A 22,888-nucleotide genomic window follows, 5' to 3' on the forward strand; every position below is an offset into this window, starting at 1 on the left:
TCGTGGCCTCTAACCCTCTGCTCACCCACAGTGCATATGCTTAGGCTGGCAGAGCTCAGCCCGGTTACTGGGTGTGTTCTACATCTTCCCCACCTGTAACGCCGGCAGGCTGGACAAATGTATTCCCTCTTCACCTGAGCTTTTCCGTAAGCTTCACGTGTGCACAGGGAAGTACAGCTGAGCAAACCCGCATGGAGGTAACAGGAATGGAAGGCGAAGCTCAGCAGGTGGGGCCCAGAAGCAACAGCCCTGGGTTGTGTCTGCAGCCCCAGCCTGTTGCTCACCTGCGACCTCTCAAATAATCTTTTGAAAATCTGTGTTTGAAACTTCAAATCAAGGGAAAGGATAAAGCATCTATCCAGGCGTTTGTATGCCAACCGGCTCCTGCATAACTTGGTGTGCTTTATGTACCCGGAAGAATGAGCATGTCCCCATTTTGCAATGATTAGTGCAAGGGCCATGGCACACTGAGCATCGCGGGCTCTGGATTAAAGGACGCGCCACGGCCTGGGGCTATCCTAGCGAGAGGGGCGCCTCCAGGGGGGCCTGCGGTTTACAGGGGGCGCGAGCACAGGCTGTGCTGGGGCGCACCGGGAAAGACCACGTGAGGGCAAACTGAAGGAGCCGCAGGCTGGGGCTGCATTCGGACCCCAACGCAAACAGCATGACCCTGGAGCCCCACGTCTGAACGCTGATCGCTGCTCAGGAATCGCTTTTAGGGGTGAGCTGACACGGGCTATTTCACAGCGGCCCGGGACACACCGCAGGGTCGACCTGAACCCGCCGGAGCTGGGGGCGCGGGGCGGGGCTGGAGGAGACCGTCGAGGGTCGAGGGTCGAGGGTCGAGGGTCGAGGGTCGAGGGTCGAGGGTCGAGGGTCGAGGGTCGAGGGTCGAGGGTCGAGGGTCGAGGGTCGAGGGTCGAGGGTCGGACGGCCTCGCGAGCGACGCGGGACCAGGGGCAAACGTCCCACTTCCCTCGGGGTGAGCCGCAGGACTGCCCGGCGACTGCGCATGCGCAGCCCCTCCCACCGCCGCTCTTGCCAAGGCGAAACTGTGTGGCTGCGCATGCGCGGCCCCTTCCGCGGTCCCTCGCTGACGGGCTGGGGAGAGGGCGACTGCGCAGGCGCCACTGAGCGGGTTCCCGCGCGGGTCTCTTCCGCGGTCTGACCCTCTGACCCTGCTGTCCCCGCGCGGCCATGGCGGCGGTCAGGGCCCTGTTGGCACCCCGGCTGGTGGCGGCGGCGGCCTCTACGTTCGCGCCGGTGCCCGGTCTGCGGCCGCTGCTGCTCACTGGGCCAGCGCCCGCCCCGCGCGCGGCCTTCCACGGCTCCGCGCCGCGGCCGGGGGCCAGGGTCGCGCTGGTGAGTGAGCGCCCGCGGGGACGTGGGGCGGGCCGCGAGGTCGGGCTCCCCCCGCCCCGTCCCCGACCCGAAACACCCTCTCCCTCCCCCACCCCCACGTGGGCCACCCCGCGTGGACTCCCGTGACCCGCGCTCCCCCGCAGGTGCTGTCCGGGTGCGGAGTCTACGACGGCACGGAGCTCCACGAGGCCTCGGCGTAAGCCCCCTGGACAGTGCCCTGGGGAGGGGTTGTCTTCTCCTGACCCGATCGATCTGAGGAACCTTTACCCTTTGTTAAGGCAGGAGTGATTGACAAGACACAGGGAGGCGCAGGGGGGGACGTTCTAAATTACACGTGCAAAATGCGAGACACAACATGAGCTGCTTCAGCATCACCTGTGACATCCTTCTAGGGCAGTGGTTCTCAACCGTGGCTGCACATTAGAATCACCTGGGAATCCAAGGATTTTAAAAAGATTCCCAGGTGATTCTGATGTGCAGCCAAGGTTGAGAACCGCTGCTCTAGTGGTTTGAACGCCCACGTGTTACAAACATTGGGATCAGGTGCCTGAGTTTTGGAGCTGGTTTCCCCGTGTCAGCGGGTCTCCATCCGCGCAGCACTCCTGGCTGTAGACTGTTGCTCCTGTAAACCTGTCAGTTGTTGCTTTGTTAGGAGCCTGGGGCTGCTGGCTGTGGGTGTCCTCAGAGCCCTCCCCTCCCCGGGTTGCCCGTGTGTGCCAGTGTTGGCGCTAGAGAAGGAGTGAAATTTAGTGTGCGGAGGTGGGTGGCACAGGGCCAGGAGAGTGGAGAAAGCACGAGTAGCGGGGCACAGCTTGAAACCTCCCAGCACGTGCCAGGAGCTGTACGTGGCGTGTCCAGGAAGTTGCAAGAGCAGCAGAGCCCGAGCGAGTACCAGGGCAGTCCCGGCTCTGCTGGGTCATGCGTCCTCCCAAAGGGGCACAGTGACAGCACCGGGTCCGGGACTGATGGGTGAGTTACCGCCTGCCTGTCATAGAGCAGCCCTCTGGGAGACCTGCATGTCTCCGTGTCTCCCACCTCCGTGACAGCAAAGTTGGGGGACTCCTGGAATTAAACCTACCCACCCGAGACCCCCCTAAGCCTTTTGAGACCCACATCAGTTGGCCTGTGGGAGGACAACACCCCACAGCAGCCTGGGAACCCAAACACCCAGACTGTGACACCAGCAGGTCACCCCGCCCCCTGCACCTCGGTCTGTAAAGGGAAATGGAGACTGGCTCATCAGTGCAGGCTGGTTCAGTGACAATGGATTCAAATTGTGGGTGTTTGGGTCTTCGGCAAGCCAGCCACAGCTTTTTGCAAAACAAGCGGGATATTAACGACACAAGGAATTTATACCTGGCATTCGGCTACAATCCTGCCTTTAAAAGCACGTGGACAGGTGAAGCTGGGTTGGGCCTGTCTCAAAGCCTGGTGTGATTTCCTCCCTTGCAGGGTGCTGGTGCACCTGAGCCGTGGCGGGGCTGAGGTCCAGATCTTCGCGCCTAACGTCCCTCAGATGCACGTGATTGACCACACCAAGGGGCAGCCGTCTGAGAGCGAGACCAGGTGTGGGTCCTCCCCCTCTCGTCCTTGACTGTGAGCTCCCCGAGAACCTGCACGCGTATCGCTTTCAGCCCAGCCAGGGCCAGTCTGTTCAAACGAGCACCCTTCCTTCGCGCTCTTGTCCTCTGGTCTGCACCGACGCAGTGAGCCGGGATGTCGCCGTCCATACTTCCCTTCCATTCCTCACCAGAACAGGTTACTGCAGGCTGCGCTCCATACTTTGGTCTGACCAAAGGGGTGTGCCTCAGTTTGTCTGCCGCCTCACTCGCCTGCCTGGGCCCACACGTCTTTGAGTAGCTCCCCGCAGTGTTTCTGTTCCTGCGGCCCCGGGTGCTTGAGATCTTCTCCCCTCCTGTCCTGCCGGGACCCCAGGGAATGGCCCCTGGAGGCTGTGGTTCCCGACAGCTTCCAGCTGGGGTCAGACAGTGGGAGATGGGCCAGGGGAAGAACTGGCAGCTCCGCCTGCTGCGGGTGGGTCCTAGCCAGGACCCTGGCCTAGGGTGGCAGTGGCTCCCACTGTGGTTGCTGCACTCACCCGGCGCAGGAGCCCCCTGACTTCCCCACCGCCGCCCTGCCCATCAGTTCCACATAGATGCTGTCTGCTTCAGACCCTTGGGGTCTGCCTTCCTGGGGGCCCCTGACTGATGCAGGAGGCTCCAGAAGGCCCGGGTGGGCTGGAAGTGCTGATCTGAAGGGTCCAGCAGACGTCTACGTCCCTGTAGCTTTAACTGCCTTTTCTGCGGACTCACGTGACATTCACGTGTGAGCATGCTCCGCGTGGCTGAGAAAACACGGCCTCTTGTCTTGTGGGCTCCTACCTGCCATTCTCCCGTCTGCCCTGAACCTTTTCTTGGCTGCTTTGTGCTCGTTCCCAGGAACGTTCTGGCTGAGTCAGCAAGGATCGCCCGTGGCAAGATCACTGACCTGGCCCAGCTAAGTGCAGCCAACCATGATGCCGCCATCTTTCCTGGGGGCTTTGGAGCTGCCAAAAACCTGTGAGTGTTTGAGCTTGGGGTCTGTGCTTTTTGCCTGGAGCAGTAGATGGGGACCAGGTGGCGACATGAGCCACTGCTGAGGTCTCGGGTCCAAACGATGCAAGTAGCTGCTCTGACGGAACCAATGCAGGATGGACTCAGGTCACATTTTGGCAAGACTTGAATTTTCCTCGACCTGCTCCCTTCCCGAGCCCTCCTGGCACCTGGCCACTGTTGTGGGTGTGACTTCTCTGACCTACCCTCTGTGCAGGTGTGTCTGTTCCTGCAGGTGTGTCTGTTCCTGCAGGCGCCCACGCTCCTGTGGGCCGTGGGGCTCAGAAAAGTGTGTGTGTTTTTCCGGTCACCTGACTGTCCTGACTGGAGCCCTTGGGTCTTTGCCACGGCAGCTGGCTGGGAGCCTGGGAGGCCGTCACTATGACGTCCTTGGGGTTTCAGGTCCTCTTTCTCTTCCCTCCTTCCTTGTCTCTGAGTTTCATGGAAATTGTCTGTACTGGCCTCTGTCCCAGGACCTGTCTCCTGTTGTGGGCAGGGGGGTTCACGTCACAGCTGTGTGAACACGCAGTGTAGTGTGTGTGACACCCTGACTCTGTGCGTTTGATGGAAACAGCAGATCAGCAAATCAGCCCTGGATGGAGCATTTTTCTGTGTCACTTATAAGAACGTTCCTTCCCAAGCCCGGGGTGTGTGATGAAACCACCTAACTGTGACCGCAGGCACCCAGCCCAGGGCATTCCTTTCCACTGACTAGGTCATTCCTGGGGCTCTGCAGCTGCCTTGCTCCCCACCCTCTGCTGACGGCGCTTGCCCATGTAGCGCTCCAGGAATCACCACTTCCTCTTATTGCTCTCTCCTCGTCCCCTTAGCTCCTGGACTGAGTGGGTGCTGCTCTCCCACAGCCCTTCCAGGCCCACCTCCTTTGGGTCCTCGCCATGCTGTTCACACCTCCTTTTGCAGGTGTCTACCTAGGTGCTCCCTCCTAGGCGACTTTTCTGGGTGCTGTTGGGTCCGGCCTGATCGCTGGGCCCAGTGGTCCTTTGTGTACTCCTCATGGAGTCTCCGCCTCCCTCCTGCGGCCCCTTCCCATTCTCCCCATGAATTGCACTCACATGTTGCCTGGCTGCCATCATGTTTGGACTGCAAACCTCCCCCTACCGACCCACATTTCCAGCTGCCTGTCCCAGAGTCCTGTTGGAGCATCTTGCTGATCTTTAGAGATGACTGCCTCACCTGTACTCACCTGTCATCAGAGTCAGCGAGAGGGGAGATGGGGCAGGGGAAGCTTCAAGCCTCAGCCAGGGTCCTTGCTCATTATCCCCCATCACCCTGTTGGGACAGTTGACCCCCATGCTGGCTCTGTCCGTCTGGGCATCCTGCACCCAAAAGTGATGGGCGGAGGTGGTATGTCCCCTAAAGTCTGACTCTGTTCAAGGCCACTCCTGATGCCTCCAGATCCAGCCCCTAGGAGGCTGCTTTTCTGCCGGGAGGGAGCCCTGTCCCTGCCCCACACCCACTCCCTGTCCCCAAAACCAGCCATTCAGGTGGCTTCCCCATGTCACCCTCTTGACGAGCTTCCTGGTAGGAGATGGCAGAGAACTGTCTGGGTCAGCAAGGCTTGTCACTTGCGACAGGACCAGGATTTCCTTCTCAGGAATATGAGCTGGCTTCACAAACCGCTGGCCTTACCTCTGACCGTTAGCACCACCCCTGGGGCGTGTCCCCAGCACGGCTGACACCATACCTGGTTGGCTTAGGAGCTCAGACAGGAGGTGCACCTGGTTCTTGGTGTGCCTGTGTCTCGGTGTTAAAGGGGGGGGGGTTCCTTGGGCCAGCATGCACTTCTGGCCGCTGGCCCCATGCTTTCCTGCCTTCCCAGAAGAAAGGCCCGCGCCTACATCAGCGGTTTCCTACGCGCTGGCTGCTGTGGTCTTTTGGGTGCAGCACGTGGCAGCAGGCGAGTTCAGTGGTGACAGAAGTCACTCGGTTCCTCCTGGTGGGACCCCGGCCCCCTCCCTGGCACTGTTACTAGCTTTTGTGTGTATTTCCCGAGATATTCACATATGTGGTTGTGTTAAAATTCTAACCAGATGGTAGCCTCGTAACTGTGTGGCTTATTGGTCCATTCATAGTCTAACAGCTGCAAACATCCCACTGGGTGGATGACCCGACTTTGGTAGGGGCTCGTGATGTCCAGTCCTCTCTTCTTCTAATAGCGTTTTGGCGGTGCAGTGGGCGTGCATATTTTAAATGATGCATTTTGACGTGTCAGGAGAGTGACCACCCGTCAGTCCTTTGTGCCAACGCCGTGCAGGTGTGTAGGATGGAGGAGTGGGACCCACAGACGGAACACAGGGAAGCCCAGCGTGTGGCTCTTGGCAAAGAGGGTGCACTTTGAAATTCGACGGGTCTCTCCCAGTTGCCTTCCATAGAGATGGCACAGGCAGGGCATACCCACCACCTGGGAGGGCAGCCTATTCCAGACCCTGAGCCACTCCTGCTCTGCAGAAAAAGACGGTGTCTTGTTTAATTTGCATTCCTTTCCCTTGCTGGTCAGGTGGAGCACCTGTCACTGGCTTTAGGCCAGTGCAGACCTCCAAGGACCAGGTGGTGTGGCTCGCAGTCCGAGGCTTCAGCTAGCTCTGGGTCTGCTTTTCCCACCTCACCTCTGCTGCCCCACTTCCCTCCTCCCGTTTTCCATACTGTTTTCTCTTTAAAAACAAAACAAACAGAAAAATATACAGTGATAATGAGAAGTCACGTGTGTACATGTGCACACCCACAGGCTAATCATTTCCATTGCTGAGGAATCCATGGAACCACATGTCAGATCTCAGTGTGGCAAATAGCCAGGGGCTCTGAGATGTAAGGCACCCTGTTCTCACTGTAGGAGCACATTCGCCGTGGACGGGAAAGACTGCAAAGTCAACAAAGACGTGGAGCGCGTCCTGAAGGACTTCCACAAGGCGGGGAAGCCCATCGGGTAGGTTCTGCTGGCCCAGGAGCAGGCCTGGGGGCAGGAGGGCCTCTGGTGACTGGCAGTGGTGGGGAGGGCAGGGGGCCTGGGCCAGGGCCTGGGGCTTGTAACTGGGAGCTGCCACTCTGAGCTGCATGGTCTTGAAAACTTGGCCCGTTTCCTCGTTTTATCTGAGGGATTTCACAGGTGCCTTCCAGCTCTGAAAATTCTGTAGTCTTGTGGTTACATTAGTTTCTCCTGATGACTTAACAGGAAGGAGAAGGGGTGATTGTCAGGTTCCAGAATGTTCCCCCGTCAGTCCTTCCCTGACCACCATCCTTTCCCAGCACCCCTGCCCCTTGCCTGGCCGCCATCCGCCCTCCTGTCCTTGCTCAGCTAGTTAGCCCTTGTCTTCCACTCTCACTGCTGCTGTGTGCACTGTTCCTGCCACCATGTCATCCTCAACTGCCCTATCTTCCTTGTGGAGCCTGGATCCTGAGGCCGGCCGCACACTAGGGTCTCCTTCTCTGCACCCCCAAACTCATCGGCACAACCATGGCTCATGTCACAGCCCCTGGTCCTTGGTCTTGACGGACAGGTGAGGCTGGCCATACCTGCAACCAGGAGGGGCTCAGAAACGTGTGATGGCGACCCTGTTATAAGACCTGATTTCATCAGACTTTCGTGTCCACAAGTGTCCCAGTGGCTGCTTCTCACTCCTGCTGCATGGTTTGTCCGCGTCAGTGAGCCGGAGCGCGAGCATCTCCCGTCTTTGGAGCCGGTCACTGGGAGACGGCTTGGCAGGAGCCCAGTGCACACACTACGAACAAATTCGCGGGATGCAAACTTGAGGCCGCTCCTGGCTCCCATGGGTGTTGCTTGCTACCGTGTTACTGGCGAACCTAAAAAGAGCAGCTTATGTTAGACCCCTTCATCCCAGCGGGAGACAGAGGCTGCTGAGGACAGTCCCTGCTGACAGCGGCCGTCCTGGAGCCCTGCAGCACCACCAGTGCCAGCCTAGGGTGCGAGCCTGGGGGCGGTCTGTGCATGTGCCTCCTGCCCACCTCCTAGACTGGACCTGTGAGCAGGCTGATGCCATCCACGCTGCACGTCTCCCCTCAACTGCAGAGGCTCCGCCTCCCTGACCCTGTCTCTTTGCCTTTCAGCTTGTGCTGCATCGCTCCTGTCCTCGCGGCCAAAGTGCTCCCTGGCGTCGAGGTCACCGTGGGCCACGAGCAGGAGGAAGGTGGCAAGTGGCCGTATGCCGGGACCGCGGAAGCCATCAAAGCCATGGGTGCCAAGCACTGTGTGAAGGGAGTGACCATATCCTTTCCAGCAGCTGGGGACCCGTGTGGAGAGGGGTCTCCCTCTTCTGTGGCTGGTCAAGCGATGTCTCCAACCAGAAACTGCGCCGAGCACCATGGGCGTAGAGAGCCTCGGGCAAAGGCGGGTCACACCCCGGGTCTGGACCTGGGCCTGGAGGATGTCCTGGAGATGACCACGTCACCTCTGGGCGCCTGCCTGTGCTGAAGGTGGCTTCATCCTTAGTGTCTTTATGAGCAGTGAGTTTCAGGTGTCCCCCGCCCCCATCCCCCAGCGCAGAGCAGCCAGCAGATCTGTGGCCGGTCGGAAGGAGCCGGGCTGGCCCAGGGTTCTGTGTAGTCCAGGGCAGATGGGGCGAGGCCACTTCTGTCACCTCCAGGGTCTGCGTGAGCTGGGTGGGGAGGTGGGTCCCAGGTGAAATTGGCCTCTGCTCTGCTGTTGCTGGCACGCAGGTGAACTTGGCCTCTGCTCTGCTGTTGCTGGCACGCAGGTGAACTCTCTTAATCTTCTTGATCTGAAAAGCGGAGGTGCTGCTGCCGCCTTCAGGGTTGTGGGTACCAAGGGGCACTCTGCTGTACAGCTTCATGAGGCCGACATGGTCCGCTGAGGTGCAAGCTGCTTTCTTCCTCTTGGGAGCGTGCTGGTCACGTTCTCATGTAGTTCAGCCGCACAGATTGTGCAGAAGAGGCCCTGCCAGCAGATTCCTCCGGGAAGAATGTCCCCCCCACACCCCAGTCACCTTGGGAAGGACGGGACGCTTGTTCTGAGGGCAGCTGGGAGCAGTGGCCGGGACGTGCTTAGCGCCTAAAACTTCCCCTCATCCTTACTGGGTAGTGTTTCCCTAACTTCTGTGCACGAAGCTCACGTGGACCAGAAAAACAAGGTGGTCACGACCCCAGCCTTCATGTGTGAGACGGCGCTCCACCACATCCACGACGGGATCGGGGCCATGGTGACGAAGGTGCTGGAGCTTGCCAGGAAGTGAGCCGCCGGCTCTGGCTTCGCCTCTTCCACCAGGCAGAGCTGGCGGCCTATTGTCCTGTCCAGCTTGGAATATGACACACGGGGTCGGATAATTGGGGTGAGAGTCATCATCAGCTCTGCTCAGCTCACCTTCCTTCCAAGAGGAGGCAGGCAGAGCCCCCGCCTGTAGGAGTAGCGACTGGACGCCTAGTGCCTCCCAGAATGACAGTCAGCTTTCTCACGAAGCCAGTCAGGTAGAGGTACTGTCTAACCTCAGGTTTGCCTAGCTTCAGAATACTTAGTGTTTGGAAGGGAAAATAGTTTTAAGTTTATAAATGTAATAATCAGAAAACTTGAAACATGGTTATTAACAATTAAAGATTCTCTAATCTGGAGTAAACATGGACTCATTAAAATGTTGTTGGGATTTCTGTAGCAGGCAGCCACGTGTCAGGTCTTCTGAAATGGGCAAATGAGGAATGTAAATGAGGTCTCTTAATTAGTCTCAGTTCTCTTAAATTTCAGGAAGAAATTGCAATCCTCAGCCTGGGTGGTGGGCCTGCTAGGTAGTGGCTGTCAGGTGGTCCCAGGCACGAGCAGCAGCTGGCACAGATGTATCCAGACGGCACAGTACATTCTGTTGTGTTCCTCTTGCAAGTGTGGTTTCTGTTATAGGGAGAGGGCTTTCGGGGTGACCAACCAAGTGTGGAGCGCCTTTCCCCTTTCGGTCTGTCTTCTGTGCCCCTTGGCAGCACTCTGGATACACGGACGCCACCGTGTTTGTGCTTTGTTTGGTTTTGAGAAAGCTCTTGGGTGGAAGTAGCTGGATTGTTTCGTTTGGTCCAGTTCACACTGCACTGTGTCGGAGGCGGCCTGGGAACGGGTGCAGAGACAGGGCCTGCCACTCTGCTCCTCCCCGACCCCTGCCAGGGAGGGTGAGGTGATGGACGCCCCTCTGCTGGTTTTCTGGGGTGTGATTCCTGGCACCACGCTCGCCCAGGCCCTCTGGCTCACCTGCACCTGTTTCAGCCCCTGACATTCCAGCCCTTTCTCCACAGGAACCCCATTGTTTGGCGGCCAGCTTTTCTCCCACTGAAGCTGGGCCCGTGGGCAAGAGCCCCCTTGGTGCACCTGCCAGCACCAGCCGTAGGGCCAGGCCTGTCCTTGCTTGTGCTGCTAAAGGGAACCTCGCTGGAGGGCAGGTAACAGGTTGAAGTCTCCTCCCTAAGAAGGTTGTTGATTGAAGCACTGCTCATGTGTGTGCATGCGCGCATATGGCAGAATGCGCAGGTCCCAAGCGTGCGCCTCAGCGAGTTCTCACAGTGACGCACTCAGGAACCTCCACTCGGACCCAGAGACCTCAGCCCCAGACCTGAGCCCGCAGGTGCCAGTGCGTCTCGGCTCGAGCACAGGGGAGTCTTGGCCGTGTGGCTTCCCCTGTGGGAGAATCTCCAAATGGGTGTCTCCATTGGGGTGTTGCGCACGTTCCGCGCCTCCACCAACGTCTCATCGTGTTCCGTGCACTGTCACGGGAGGCTGCCAGGCTGTGGGGCAGAGCTTTAGTGGGAAGTCGGCAGTGCTCCTGCGTGTCCATGCTGTGTGCCACCAGCACGCGTGTCCCGCTCTCCCGCCTGCTGGTGCGGTTGGCCATCGGTCTCATTCCAGCACCCTGGTGGATGGGTGGTGTCTCCCTGATGTCCACTGAGGCTGATGACTTTTTATGTATTTTTCAGCCTTTTGGCAATCCTCTTTTGTGAAGGACCTGTCCGGCTCCGGTGGTTGTCTGTCTTGTCATTGAGGTTATGTATGTGTTCTGCCTAGAAGGCCTTTGTCAGTTAAGTGGGTCACCATATTGTTTCCCCACTGTCTTCATTCTCAAGGGCGTCTTGGTGAGCAGATATTCCTCATGTTTTTAAAATATTTTTTTATTGCCCTAACTGGTTTGGCTCAGTGGATAGAGCGTCGGCCTGCGGACTCAAGGGCCCCAGGTTCGACTCCGGTCAAGGGCATGTACCTTGGGTGTGGGCACATACCCAGTAGGGAGTGTGCAGGAGGCAGCTGATCGATGTTTCTAACTCTCTATCCCTTTCCCTTCTCTGTAAAAAATCAATAAAATATATTTTTTAAAATACCTTTTTATTGGTTTCAGAGAGGAAGGAAGAGGGAAAGAGATAGAAACATCAGTAATGAGAGAGAATCATTGATTGGCTGCCTCCTGCATGCCCCCTACTGGGGATTGAGCCCACAACCTAGGCATGTGCCCCTGACTGGAATCGAACCTGGGACTCTTCAGTCCACAGGCTGACACTCTACCCACTGAGCCAAACGGCTAGGGCAGTCCTCATTTTTATGTGGCCCATTGATCACCCTTCACACTTGTGTTTCTCTGTTACTCCTCTCCGCCCCCCCATCATGACGCACATTTTCCTGTGTTGTCGTCTGTTACCTGTTGTTTCACCTTCGTTCAGATCAGTGGTTCATCTAGAATCAAAGTTTGTGACTCCAGCTGCTCTGCAGTGTGGTTTGTCTCTTCTGGAAACGCCAGGGGATGGGCCCTTGGAACGGAGCCCTGGGCGGGGGCGGCACCACCCCCCTACCTCTACCCACTCCAGGCTCACCCCCAGGGCTTGGCAATCAGAGGTGCTGTGGACAGGGTGCCCGAGAAATGGAGCCTGCGCTCGGGGAACAACAGGCTGGCCGGGTTTCACCTCCTCTCACTTCTGCTTCACCTGCGGTGACCTGGCCAAAGGGCAGGTGACCAAAAGGGAAGGGAGAACTTACAAGGAAACCCCAGAAAGCGATCGTGTGTCCCTCAGTCCTCAGGCACTTCCCTTGTGTACTTGGCTACTGTGCATCCCATGGCTTTTCCATGAGGTGCTAATGGCCCGGGTCAGATGGCACTTCCCTGCCCTTCCTGAGACCCCACTGTGCTGGGGAAATAGGGCCACCGCCAACACACATGGCTCCACGTCCCGCGCCCGTCCCACTTGCATCTGCCCACATAACCCGAGCAGAGGCCTGGGCAGTGGGTTCCTGACTGTCCCGTCATAAGGCTAGGCTGGGACTTGGGTCAGGCAAAGACTGCTGCTCAAATCTGAAACGTTGAAGAGGCCCCAGCAGTCCGAACCCGAGTTGTCAGTTATTGGGCGATTGAGTGCCTACTGATGCCCAGAGCCAGAGGAAACGGGCAGACGTGACCCCAGCACTCACGGAGCTTGTGATTTTCCAGGCTGGGGGCATGACTGGTACACAGGCAGATGAGCCATGGAGCCAAGAGACCGTGGAGTGGCCGGTGCAGAGGCTCAGTGGGAGCACCAGCAAGGTCAAGAACAGCACGGCATGGGGCAGTAGGGCCATGAGTGGTGTGCTGTGTGTGCCGGGTCAGGCCCTGCCACCAGGGGCACCACAGAGCTGTCCTGGGGTCTGGCTGCAGGCTCCCTGGTTGACAGCCTGGGTGGGTGGCCTCCCTGAGTCTCCCCTGCCGCCTCTGCCGGGGCAGAGCATCTTAAGAAAGCTTTTGAATTTCTCAAGTGTGATGTTAGCTGTAGGTTAATTATAGATTTTCTTTGTTGAGTTGAGGAAGTTTTCCTCTATTTCTAAGTTCCCAAGAGGGGGTTCTTAAATTATCATAGATTGGTGTTAAAATTTGTCAAGTGTTTTTTCTGTGTCTATGATGGGAACTTGTGATTTTCCTTGTTTAGTCTGTTGACGTGATGGATGACATAGTTGATTTTCAGATGTTGAACCAGCCTTGCATGGCTGGAATAAATCACTTGGTTGTGGTATTTAATTCTTTTTAAACACTGTGGCTTTGACTTGCTAATATTTTGTTGAGGATTTTGCATCTTTGTTTATGAGAGATACTGGTCTGCAGTTTTCTTATAGTGCCTTTAGTTTGGTACCAAGGTGATGCTGACCTCATGGGATGAGATGGGGAGTATTCTCTCAGCTTCTTTCCTCTGAACGGGATTGTAGAGAACGGGTATAATGCCTTCCTTAAAGCTTGGCAAAATTCACCTCTGAACCTGTCTGGGTCTGGTGCCTTCTGTTTGGGAAAATTATCTAATTATTGCTTCAATTTCCGTTTCATATATAGGCCAATTCAGACCATCTGTACCTTGTGTATTTTGACAAATGTTGTCTTTCCAGGAATTAATTGGTCCATTTCATCCAGGTTAATCTGTGGGCGTAAAGTTGGTCAGAGTATGTCTTACTATCTTTCTAATGTCTATGGGATCTGTAATAAGGTTTCCTCTTTCATTTCTGATATTAGGAATTTGTGTCTTCACTGGTTTTTTTTCTTAGACTGGCCAGAGGCTTATCAATATTACTGATCTTTTCAAAGAAGAACCAGCTATTGGTCTCATTGATTTTTCTCTATTTCTTGTGTTCAGTTTCATTTACTTCTGCTCTAATTTTTATTTCTTTTCTTCTGCTTCCTTAGAACTTATAATTTTCTCTTCAAGTTTCCTGAAGTACAAGCTTAGGTTATTGATTTTAGATCTTTTTTCTTTCCTAATACATGCATTTAATGCTATAAATTTCTTTCTAAGCACTCCTTTTGCTGCATCTCACGAACTTTGATTGCTGTATTTTCATTTTTATTTAGTTCAAAATATTTTAAAATTTCGCTTGACATTTCTTGTTTGATACACGTGTTCTTTAGAAGTATGTCATTTAATCTACAAGTGCTTAGGGATTTTCCGTTTTCTTTCTGATACTGACTTCTAATTTAATTCCATTGTGGTCTGAGAGCAGATGTTAAATGATTTCTGTTCTCTTGAATGTGTTAAGGTGTATCCTTAACCCAGAATGTGGCCTTTTGTTTGTTTGTTTGTTAATCCTCACCTGAGGGTATTTTTCCATTGATTTTTAGAGAGAGTAGAAGAGAGAGGGAATGACTAACAGAGAGAAACATCGATGTGAGAGAAACACATCGATTGGTTGCCTCCACATGCCCCAACCAGGGCCGGGTCAGGGAGGAGCCTGCAACCACAGCACGTGCCCTTGACTGGAATCGAACCTGGGATCCTTGGTCCACAGGCCGAAGCTCTATCCACTGAGCCAAACCGGCTGGGGCTGGAATGTGGCCTCTCTTGATGAATGTCCCCTGTGAGCCTGAGAAGAATGCGTGTCCTGCTGTCGTCGTATAAAGTGGTCCTTAGAGGTCAGTTAAACCCAGCTGCTTCTGGTGTCGTTGAGTTCAGCCGTCTCCACACTGCTCTTCCGTCCGCTGGGTCTGTCCGTTTCTGAATCAGAGGTGTCAGTCTCTAACGATAATCGTGGGTTTTCTCCTTGCAATTCTATCACTTTTTGCCCCATGTAGTTTGACCCTCTCTGTAGGTGCATGTGTGTTAGGATTTGTTATGTCTTCTTGGAGATGTGGACAAAAAAAGGGCCATATACTAAACCTGACAAGCTCTTGGGAGGCCAGCATGGTGGCCTTACAAACTCAGCGACCTACAGTAACCGCACAGGTGGTCTGAAATGGAAACTTTCTAACTAAGAGCGAGTCGTGGCGGACGTTCATGTCCTAGGCCGGAATCTTCCTTGACAAAGGTCAGCCTTGCCCGTCACTGTTTCACCTTGTTTCTCATCTACAGGAGCACACCTGTGGGGTGTCAGAGCGGTCCCCTTTCTCCAGACCCTGCAGGGCACAGCCTCCCCCCAGAACATAAGACCACAGAACCCCTCATTGTTACCTCGTTCTCCCGCATACCATCACTGTGTGCTGTTAACTATCCATACCCGCCAGTGTAAAAGAAGGATGTGTCTATTTTACTTTTTACCCAATCTGAGAGATTTCCCCACAACTCTCCTTAGGGAACCCCTTTGACTCTGATGTATAAAATAAGGTGCAAAACTGCCATTCTCCAGAACATTTTCTCAATCCATTAAAATTTTGCTTCCCAGCAATTGTCAGTTTGGCTCAGATAATCTCATAAAGATTCTCTACAGGTTTGAACAGAGAATTGGCCCCTTATCATCATGTAAGGCCCCTCTTTATCCCTGATACCTCTGTTCTAGGTCGCCATGTCTAAAGTTAACATTGCTGTTTCTACTTTCTTTTAATCTGTGTTAGCAGTGTATTTCCTTGTCTGTCTACGTACTTGTAATCTCAATGTATCTGTGTACAGGACAGGGCAAAAGTAGGTTCACAATTGTGAGTATGGGAAACACAGATGCTTCTCTTTTTTTCTTCTTGTCACCCAAGGATATGTTTTTATTGATTTTTAGAGAGAAATACATTGATTGGTTGCCTCCCATACAGGCCCCTACTGGGGATCAAACCCGCAATCTTTTGGTGAATGGGAAGATGCTCTAACCAACTGAGCCACCTGCCAGGGCAGAATTTATTCTTATATTATTATTTATTAATTATTGTATTATTTTTCCGTGCCAACAACTAAACCTGCTTCTGCCCATCCTGTATTTAAAGTGGGTTTCTTGTAGACAATATGTAGTTGGGCCTGACAGAGTGTCTTTTAATTGGTATGTTTAGACCAGTGACATTCAAAGTGATTATTGACACAGTTCAATTAATGTCTACCATATTGTTCCTATTTTCTATTCATTGCCCGCAGTCTTTGTTCCTATTTTTGCCTTCCACTCTGCTTTTTGTGGTTTTAACTGAGCGTTTTATATGGTTCCATTTTCTCTCCTCCGATAGCATATCAATTATATTTTTTTACTTTTTTTAGTGATTGTGTACAGTTTGCAATACATATATAACTAATCTAAGACTGCTTTCAAATGCTAGTAACTTTTTAAAAATTATATCAGAGAGGAAGGGAGAGGGAGCGAGAAATAGAAACATCAGTGATTAGAGAGAATCATTGATTGGCTGCCTCCTGCACGTCCCACACTGGGGATTGAACCCACAACCCAGGCATGTGCCCTGACCTGGAATCGAACCATGACCTCATGGTTCATAAGTCAAGGCTCAACCACTGAGCCACGCTGGCCAGGCAATAACATTTAATTACAAAGTACTGCAGATCCCTCCCTCTCTTATATTCATTCCACTTCTATGAAAACTAATCATTGACTACATTGTTGCTGTTATTATTTTTAACAAACTGCTGTCTGCTGTATAGATTAGGAATAAGAAAGGTGCTTTGTTTTTCCTTCACTTTTCCCTCCTCCAATCCTTCCCTCTATGTGGGCCTGAGTTTCCCATCTATATCCTTCCTTCTCTCTGTAGAACTTCTGTTAACATTTCTTGCAAGGCGGGTCTACTGGCAACAAACCCCTCAGGTTTTGTTTGTCTGAAATAGTTTTTCTCCTTCACTTTTGAATGATCATTTTTCAGGGTATAGACTTCTATGTGTTGGTGGCCTTTTTCTCAACTTCAAATATTTCTTTCTTTCTTTTTTAATATATTTTATTGATTTTTTTACAGAGAGGAAGGGAGAGGGATAGAGAGTTAGAAACATCAATGAGAGAGAAACATCCATCAGCTGCCTCTTGCACACCCCCTACTGGGGATGTGCCCGCAACCAAGGTACATGCCCTTGACCGGAATCGAACCTGGGACCTTTCAGTCCGCAGGCCGACGCCCTGTCCACTGAGCCAAACCGGTTAGGGCTCAACTTCAAATATTTCACTCCCTGTCTTGCTTCATGATTTCTAGGAGATGTCAGATGTCATTCTTACCTTTGCTCCTCTTTGGTCAGGTGGTTAATTCTGTGACTTTTTTTAAAATATATTTTTATTGCCATAACCGGTTTGGCTCAGTGGATAGAGCGTCGGCATGCGGACTGAAAGGTCCCAGGTTCGATTCCGGTCAAGGGCATGTACCTTGGTTGCGGGCACATCCCCAGTAGGAGGTGTGCAGGAGGCAGCTGATCGATATTTCTAGCTCTCTATCTCTCTCCCTTCCTCTCTGTAAAAAAATTAATAAAAATACATTTAAAAATATATATATATATATATATTTTTTTATTGATCTCAGAGAGAGAGAGAGAGAGAAGCATCAACGATGAAAGAGAATCATTGGTTGGCTGTCTCTGCACGCTTCCCCCACAGGGGATCGAGCCCACAACCTGGGCATGTGCCCTGACAGGGAATTGAACTGTGACCTCCTGGTTCATAGGTGGACATACAACCATTGCGCCACACCAGTCAGACTGTGGCTTCAAGATTTTATCTTGGTTTTCTGTAGTTTGACTATGACAAGCCTAGTTCTAGTTTTTGGCGTGCTCCGCATTGAGGACATGATTCAGCCCCTGGGCCCTGCACACAGTAGGGCAGACGTTCCACGAGTGGGGCCCTGGCCTTCGCCCAGCAAACATCCTGCGAGACTGTTCCTGCTGCACTTTCCCAGGAAAAGGATGTGGCTTTGGAAGCTCCCCCCTCATGTCTGCTGCTCTCCTGAAGCCAGCGGGCCTTGTGAGAAAGGAGTGGGTGGGCATGAAGGGGCCAGGCTGGCTGTGTTGGTGGGTGGATGGAGGACAGGTGCTGTCTGTGCCGTGTCCTTCAGCCCTGAGCTCACAGCCTGGTGCTTCCTTAGAGACAGGAGCAGACATCCCAATGGTGCCACTCTGGTGGCAAGCCTGTGTGTCCACACACTCCTTTTCCGACAGTGGGCTGACGGCCACACCAGTGGCTGAATGGCTGCGGTGCGTGAAGGCCTGGGGAGAACGGCTCGAATTGCTGGTTCAGAACTGTGAGCAAATGAAGTGATGGTTGTTTTAACCCATTACGTTTTTGGGTAGTTTGTTATGCAGCAGGAGGTAATGGTACACTCCCTGCCCCAGGCTGAGCCAGGGGCCTGTCCAGTGGGCTGCCCTGCATCAAGGAACTGAGCATCTGGCTGACCTCCACAGACGGGGTGCTCAAGCGGGGGCTGGACGGGGCGCATCTGTTCATATCCATCCGAGCCCCCAGCTCAGGGCCTGGGGTGAGAGACGCATTGATTCAGTGCTTAGAGTGAACAGCAGACATGAACACCCCAGAGGTCCCTGCCAGATGGCAGCAGGTCTCCCAGATACCTGCACATCCAGGCAGGTGGTAGGAAGGAAGGAAGCGACATGGGTGGCTGTGGTGCAGAAAAGCCCCACTCCTGGTCCACAAATGGACGGGTGGTCTGTAACTTCAGGTGAGCATCCTGCCAGGTGGGGCTTGGGCCTGTCCTGCCCTGGGTGGCTGGCCCTGCACTACAGAGCCCTGGCCCCTGGCTAGGCCATGTGTGTGTCTCCCCGCCTCCCCTCCCCCCCCCCCCCCCCCAAGCAGGTTTGGACTCAGGGTTGGGAGGAGAGAGAGTAAAGGGATCACTGGGTCGGGGAGCCAAGTTGCTGGGTGGGTCCACGATTAGGCGGGCCATCAGGGGTCCATTGTGTTGGGAGTTACTCTGCTGTGGCTTCAGGCTGGGCTGCTGTCTGAGGACAGATGGTCAGGGCCACCCTGGCAGACACCCACCTCTGTCCTCACAGGCCTTGGAGAACGCCCACCTTGTGTTGGATTGTGCCCCATTTAGGGTCTTCCAGAACCCCCTGGCAGCCCCCCAGTGGTGCAGGCCAAGCCTCACGCGTTTGCCACCAAGAACAAGGGGTTGTGGGGCTATGGGTGTGCACAGTGGGGCACCCTATGCTTGACCCAGCTGGGGCCGGTGGCTACGAAACTTCCGGCTGTTTCCCCCAGTGGAGACGCCACTCCCACCAGCCACCAGCCCCAGCTGTTCTGTTTTGCTCTCCAGCACCCATGGGTCCTGTGTGTCCCGATGTGGCCTCAGTTCTGGGCTCCAAAGGAACGGCTGTGCCTGTGGGGGGAGCAGCGTAGGGAGGACCACGGCGCCTTGGGGGGAATTTATGGAGTTGTCTTAAAATTGCATAATCCATCAGTTTTAAATGTTCTCTTCAATATTTTCTGTCTCGTTTTCATGCTTCCCTGCACTTCCTGGTTTGGGCTAAGGTCAAATAGCAGAAGTACTGAAATAGTGTTCATTAGTGTCTCATGGGGCTTCTGATCTGACCTGAAACAGGAAGTTCTATGAGACATGTCGCCGGAAGTCTGCGTTCATCACGGGCTCTGTGCACTCGACCTGCGGCCCCAGCCCCGACTCTGGGTCCTGCAGGGACAGGGGACTCTCCCCCTGAGGGGGCCGTTCCCAGCCTGGGGAAGACCTGGTTTGCTCCCTGGGGTTAAAGGATGGTTTGGGAGAAACTCAGAACCCAGCTGTGTTAGTGTCAGGGGACCATGATGGCACCACCGACCCGGCGGCTTAAACAACAGACTCATTTTCTCACAGTCCTGGAGGCTGGAAGTCGAGATCCAGGTGCGAGCAGGGCTGTTTTCTCCTGAGGCCTCTCCTTGGTTTGCAAATAGCCGTCTTCTACCTGTGTCCTCATATGCCTGTGCCTCTGTGTGTCTGTCCTGGTCTCTTCTCAGAAGGTCACAGAAAGATTGGGTCAGGTCTCACCGTGATGACCTCATTTCACCTTAATCGCCTCTTCAAAGACCCATCTCCAAACACAGTCACAGTTTGAAGTCTTGGGGTCAGGGCTTCAACATACCGGCTTTGGGGGGACACAGTTCAGCCTATGAAACCATCTTTGTGTGTGTGTGTGAGAGTGAGTGGGGTGGGGGTGGGGGGGTGAAAGTGAAACTTTGATGGCTGCCTCCTGCATGCCCTTGACTGGGGATCAAGCCTGCGACCTGGGCATGTGCTGTGACCAGGAATTGAACCCTCAGCCTCTTGGTGCATGGGACGGTGCCCAACCAACTGAGCCACACGGCCAGGGCTGCCCCTCTGTCCGTGAGCACACTGGGACCTGGGGGCCTGCCTTTGGGAGGTTTGTAAGTCGATGCAGAGGCTGACGGTGAAGTTGCTGACCACCTCGGGTTAAAGGGTGGGTGTGCCTTTGACCGCACAGAGCTCACTCCGCGTGGGACTCTGAGGAGGCAGAGCCCAAAGCCCCCTTGACAGCTCATGGGCCCCTTGCCCAAACCTGGCCCAGCACAGCCCAGGACGTGCATGTGTGAAGACTGCTCCCCAAGTCTAGAGGTTTTCAGGGGCACAAGGATGGTTAACTGTGACATACACATAACATAGGAGTTACCATCGTAGCCGGGTCAGAGTGCAGCTCTGTGGCAGCAAGGGCAGTCAGTCCAGGACCCCTGGTACCCTGTCACTGCCCACCACGCTGCCTGCTTCGAGGGCTCATCCACTTGGGGTGGACATGGGTTTTAGGTCCTGGAAACTGAGCTGGTCCTCAGAGAAAAAATGTAGGAAGCAGCTGCCTGGATCTCAGATCCCAGCTCTGCCCTGAGTGCCATGGGACCCGGGCCTGTGCCCGTAGCGTGTGCTGCCTGTCTGCCCGTCTGTCAGTGAGCACGCAGTGGGACATGGGCCTGTGCTGGCAGCATGCGCTGCCTGTCTGCCTGTCTGCCTGTCTGCCCGTCTGCCCATGAGCACGCAGTGGGACCTAGCTTCCTGGACACACTGGTGATGGCCGAACTCTCCCAGAGCCCTCCCAGACCTTCCTCTCACAGCTGTCCTGCCAGGCCTGGTACCTGACCCCACAGTGCCCACAGGGGTCTGGCTGCCGAGCCCTGGTGCCCAGCGGCTGTCCTGGTCTGGTTCTCCAGAGCCACCTGAGGAGGGGCGCCCAGGTGAGGTAGGCAGGCGGGGAGACAGGAGGAGACATGGGAGAATGGGTGGGGCAGCAAGCAGGGCAGGCTGCTGGGTCGTGGGGCTCTCAGGGTGACCCAGCCGCAGGATTCCCTGCAGGACAGGTGGGTGAGACTTCCTTGCCCCCACCCTGTCCAGCGGCCCTGGGACACAGACAGGGTCCCAGGTGCCTCCAGGCCCAGACTAGACCCAGAGTGCCCTGCAGTGGGTGGGGCATGAAAAGGCTGGAGGGGATCGAGAGTGTTGCCCCTCCAGGCCCCTCACCTGCCCAGCTGTTGCTGCAGGTGACATGGGTGTCCCAGCCCTCGCTCTCTCTGGGAGGAAGTTGTTCTTGGGAGGCCTGTGGGGGATTCTGAGGGGGATTTCCAGCTGGAGACCAGCTTTTATTGATGGTGCTAAATGGCTCTGAAAGGTCAGTCATTTATCAAATGAGCGCTGGGGCGGGGGTGCCAGGCTCCCTCTGGCACAAGGCACTGCAAGGCCGCCACCCCCCACCCCCCACCCCTAGCCCTTCATCTCCTGCCGGGGCCTCTGCTGTCATGGTTAATTTCATGTGTCAGTGCAACTGCCCTTTGAGGCCAGATTAAACATTCTGGGTGTGTCTGCGGGCATTTCCTGACGAGATAAGTGCTTGATTGGACGGACTCTCCACCCTCTTCCCCGGCCATTTCAGCAACACCAGGTGATAGGAAACCCAAACAAACAAATCCTGGGGAGCCAGGCAAGACCTGTCACTGGGGGTCTGCGAGGAGCATGGATGCGGGTCCCAGACCTGGCTCTGGCGGCCTCGCTGGCCAAGTGCAAGGGCCGCAGGGCTGCTGCCACCAGAGCCTTAGCCCAAGGCCCACCTCTGTGAGGCTGAGCTGAGGGTGGGGAGCACTCCCCCTCGCTGGGGTGGGTGCCCCAGAAGACAAGAGACAGCCCTTCCCCATGGAAAAGCCCTTAATTGCCCCAAGATGGTTCTCCCTTCCGACAGGGAAGAGCCCAGTGATGATGCCAGCGTGGGAAAGCCGAGGGCAGGAATGTCCAGGGGCCGCCCTAGGGCCACGCTGCTCCCAGTTTTGATATTTATGTTACTGTGAAAGTGAGCGCAGCCAAACTGCTGCAGATTGAGGAAAGAAAAAGTAAGCCAGCCTCCCACCCTACAGCCTGAAGCTGCCGGGCCCGTGTGTCTTGTAGCTCAGTCCTTTCTCGGTGAGCGCAGGTTAGCATGTTAAACACCGCTGCGCCTCCCAGCCCTCCGACGGCCCTGCTGGGTCGCGGCCCCGAATGGCCGGGCCTGTCCTGTTTCTCAGGGCGCTTACATGCAGCCCACCCCTCACCCCCGTGGACGCTCCGTTGTTGGCAGCTTCTCCTGATTAAAATCATGGTGGGAAGAGCATTTTGTCCTCAGAGACCTTTTCCTCGGGGTATTTTCCCAGAAACGGGGCTGCAGACTCAAAGTTGGGAGCGTTTTGCAGCCACGTCACCATGTGGAAAGGTTCTCGCAGTGTGAGCTGGTCCTTGGTGCTTCCCAGTGAAGGGCCAGGGCCGGGCGAGGGGCGGGGCCTGGGGGCCTGACTGCAGGACCCTCCCACCTTTTGGAACCCACATTACCTTTTCAAAAATTGTGGGAGAATACACATCACATTTACATCTTAACCATTTTTAAGTGCACAGTTCAGTGGCATTGAGACCACCCATTTCTAGAACTTTCCATCTTCCCAAACTGAAACTCTGTCTCTATGAAACACGAATTCTCCATCTCCCTGCCCCAGACCCTGATACCCACCATCCTACTCCCTGCATGAATCTGACAACTCCAGGGACCGCGCATGAGTGGGATCGCACAGTATTTGTCTTTTCTTGTCTGGCTTATCTCACTGAGCGTGGTGTCCTGAGGTTCATCCGTGCTGTGGCATGTGTGGCAGTTCCTTCCTCCTCAAGGCTGAATGATACTCCACTGTGCGGCTGGGCCACATGCTGATCCGTCATTCATGGTGGGCACGGTTGCTTCTGCCTTTGCCGCCTGTGATGAATGCTGCTGTGAACATGGATGTGCAACTATCTCTTCAAGACCCCGCTTTCACTTTTGAGTGTACATTCAAAAGTAGAATTGCG

The 22,888-nt window shown here is 54.9% G+C and overlaps 1 protein-coding gene across 1 annotated transcript; it reads left to right on the forward strand.

Annotated features, from left to right (window-relative positions):
• Positions 1-1,053: 1,053 nt before the first annotated feature.
• GATD3 (glutamine amidotransferase class 1 domain containing 3) lies at positions 1,054-9,810 on the forward strand. Its single transcript, XM_081085297.1, has 7 exons — positions 1,054-1,362; positions 1,506-1,558; positions 2,815-2,928; positions 3,801-3,920; positions 6,805-6,897; positions 8,037-8,193; positions 9,050-9,810. Exons 1-7 carry the CDS (start codon positions 1,198-1,200, stop codon positions 9,176-9,178), a joined length of 831 nt encoding a protein of 276 aa, XP_080941423.1. The 5' UTR covers positions 1,054-1,197; the 3' UTR covers positions 9,179-9,810.
• The last annotated feature ends 13,078 nt before the right edge of the window (positions 9,811-22,888 follow it).

The sequence above is a fragment of the Myotis nattereri genome (assembly GCF_964212035.1).
Source record: "Myotis nattereri genome assembly, chromosome: 3".
In the NCBI taxonomy this organism is placed as follows: domain Eukaryota; kingdom Metazoa; phylum Chordata; class Mammalia; order Chiroptera; family Vespertilionidae; genus Myotis; species Myotis nattereri.

Coding starts and splice junctions, on each gene's coding strand:
- GATD3 (XM_081085297.1), top strand. CDS start 1,198: ATGGCGGCGGTCAGGGCCCTGTTGGCACCCCGGCTGGTGGCGGCGGCG. Junction 1,363..1,505: donor CGGGGGCCAGGGTCGCGCTG/GTGAGTGAGCGC, acceptor GCTCCCCCGCAG/GTGCTGTCCGGGTGCGGAGT. Junction 2,929..3,800: donor CCGTCTGAGAGCGAGACCAG/GTGTGGGTCCTC, acceptor GCTCGTTCCCAG/GAACGTTCTGGCTGAGTCAG.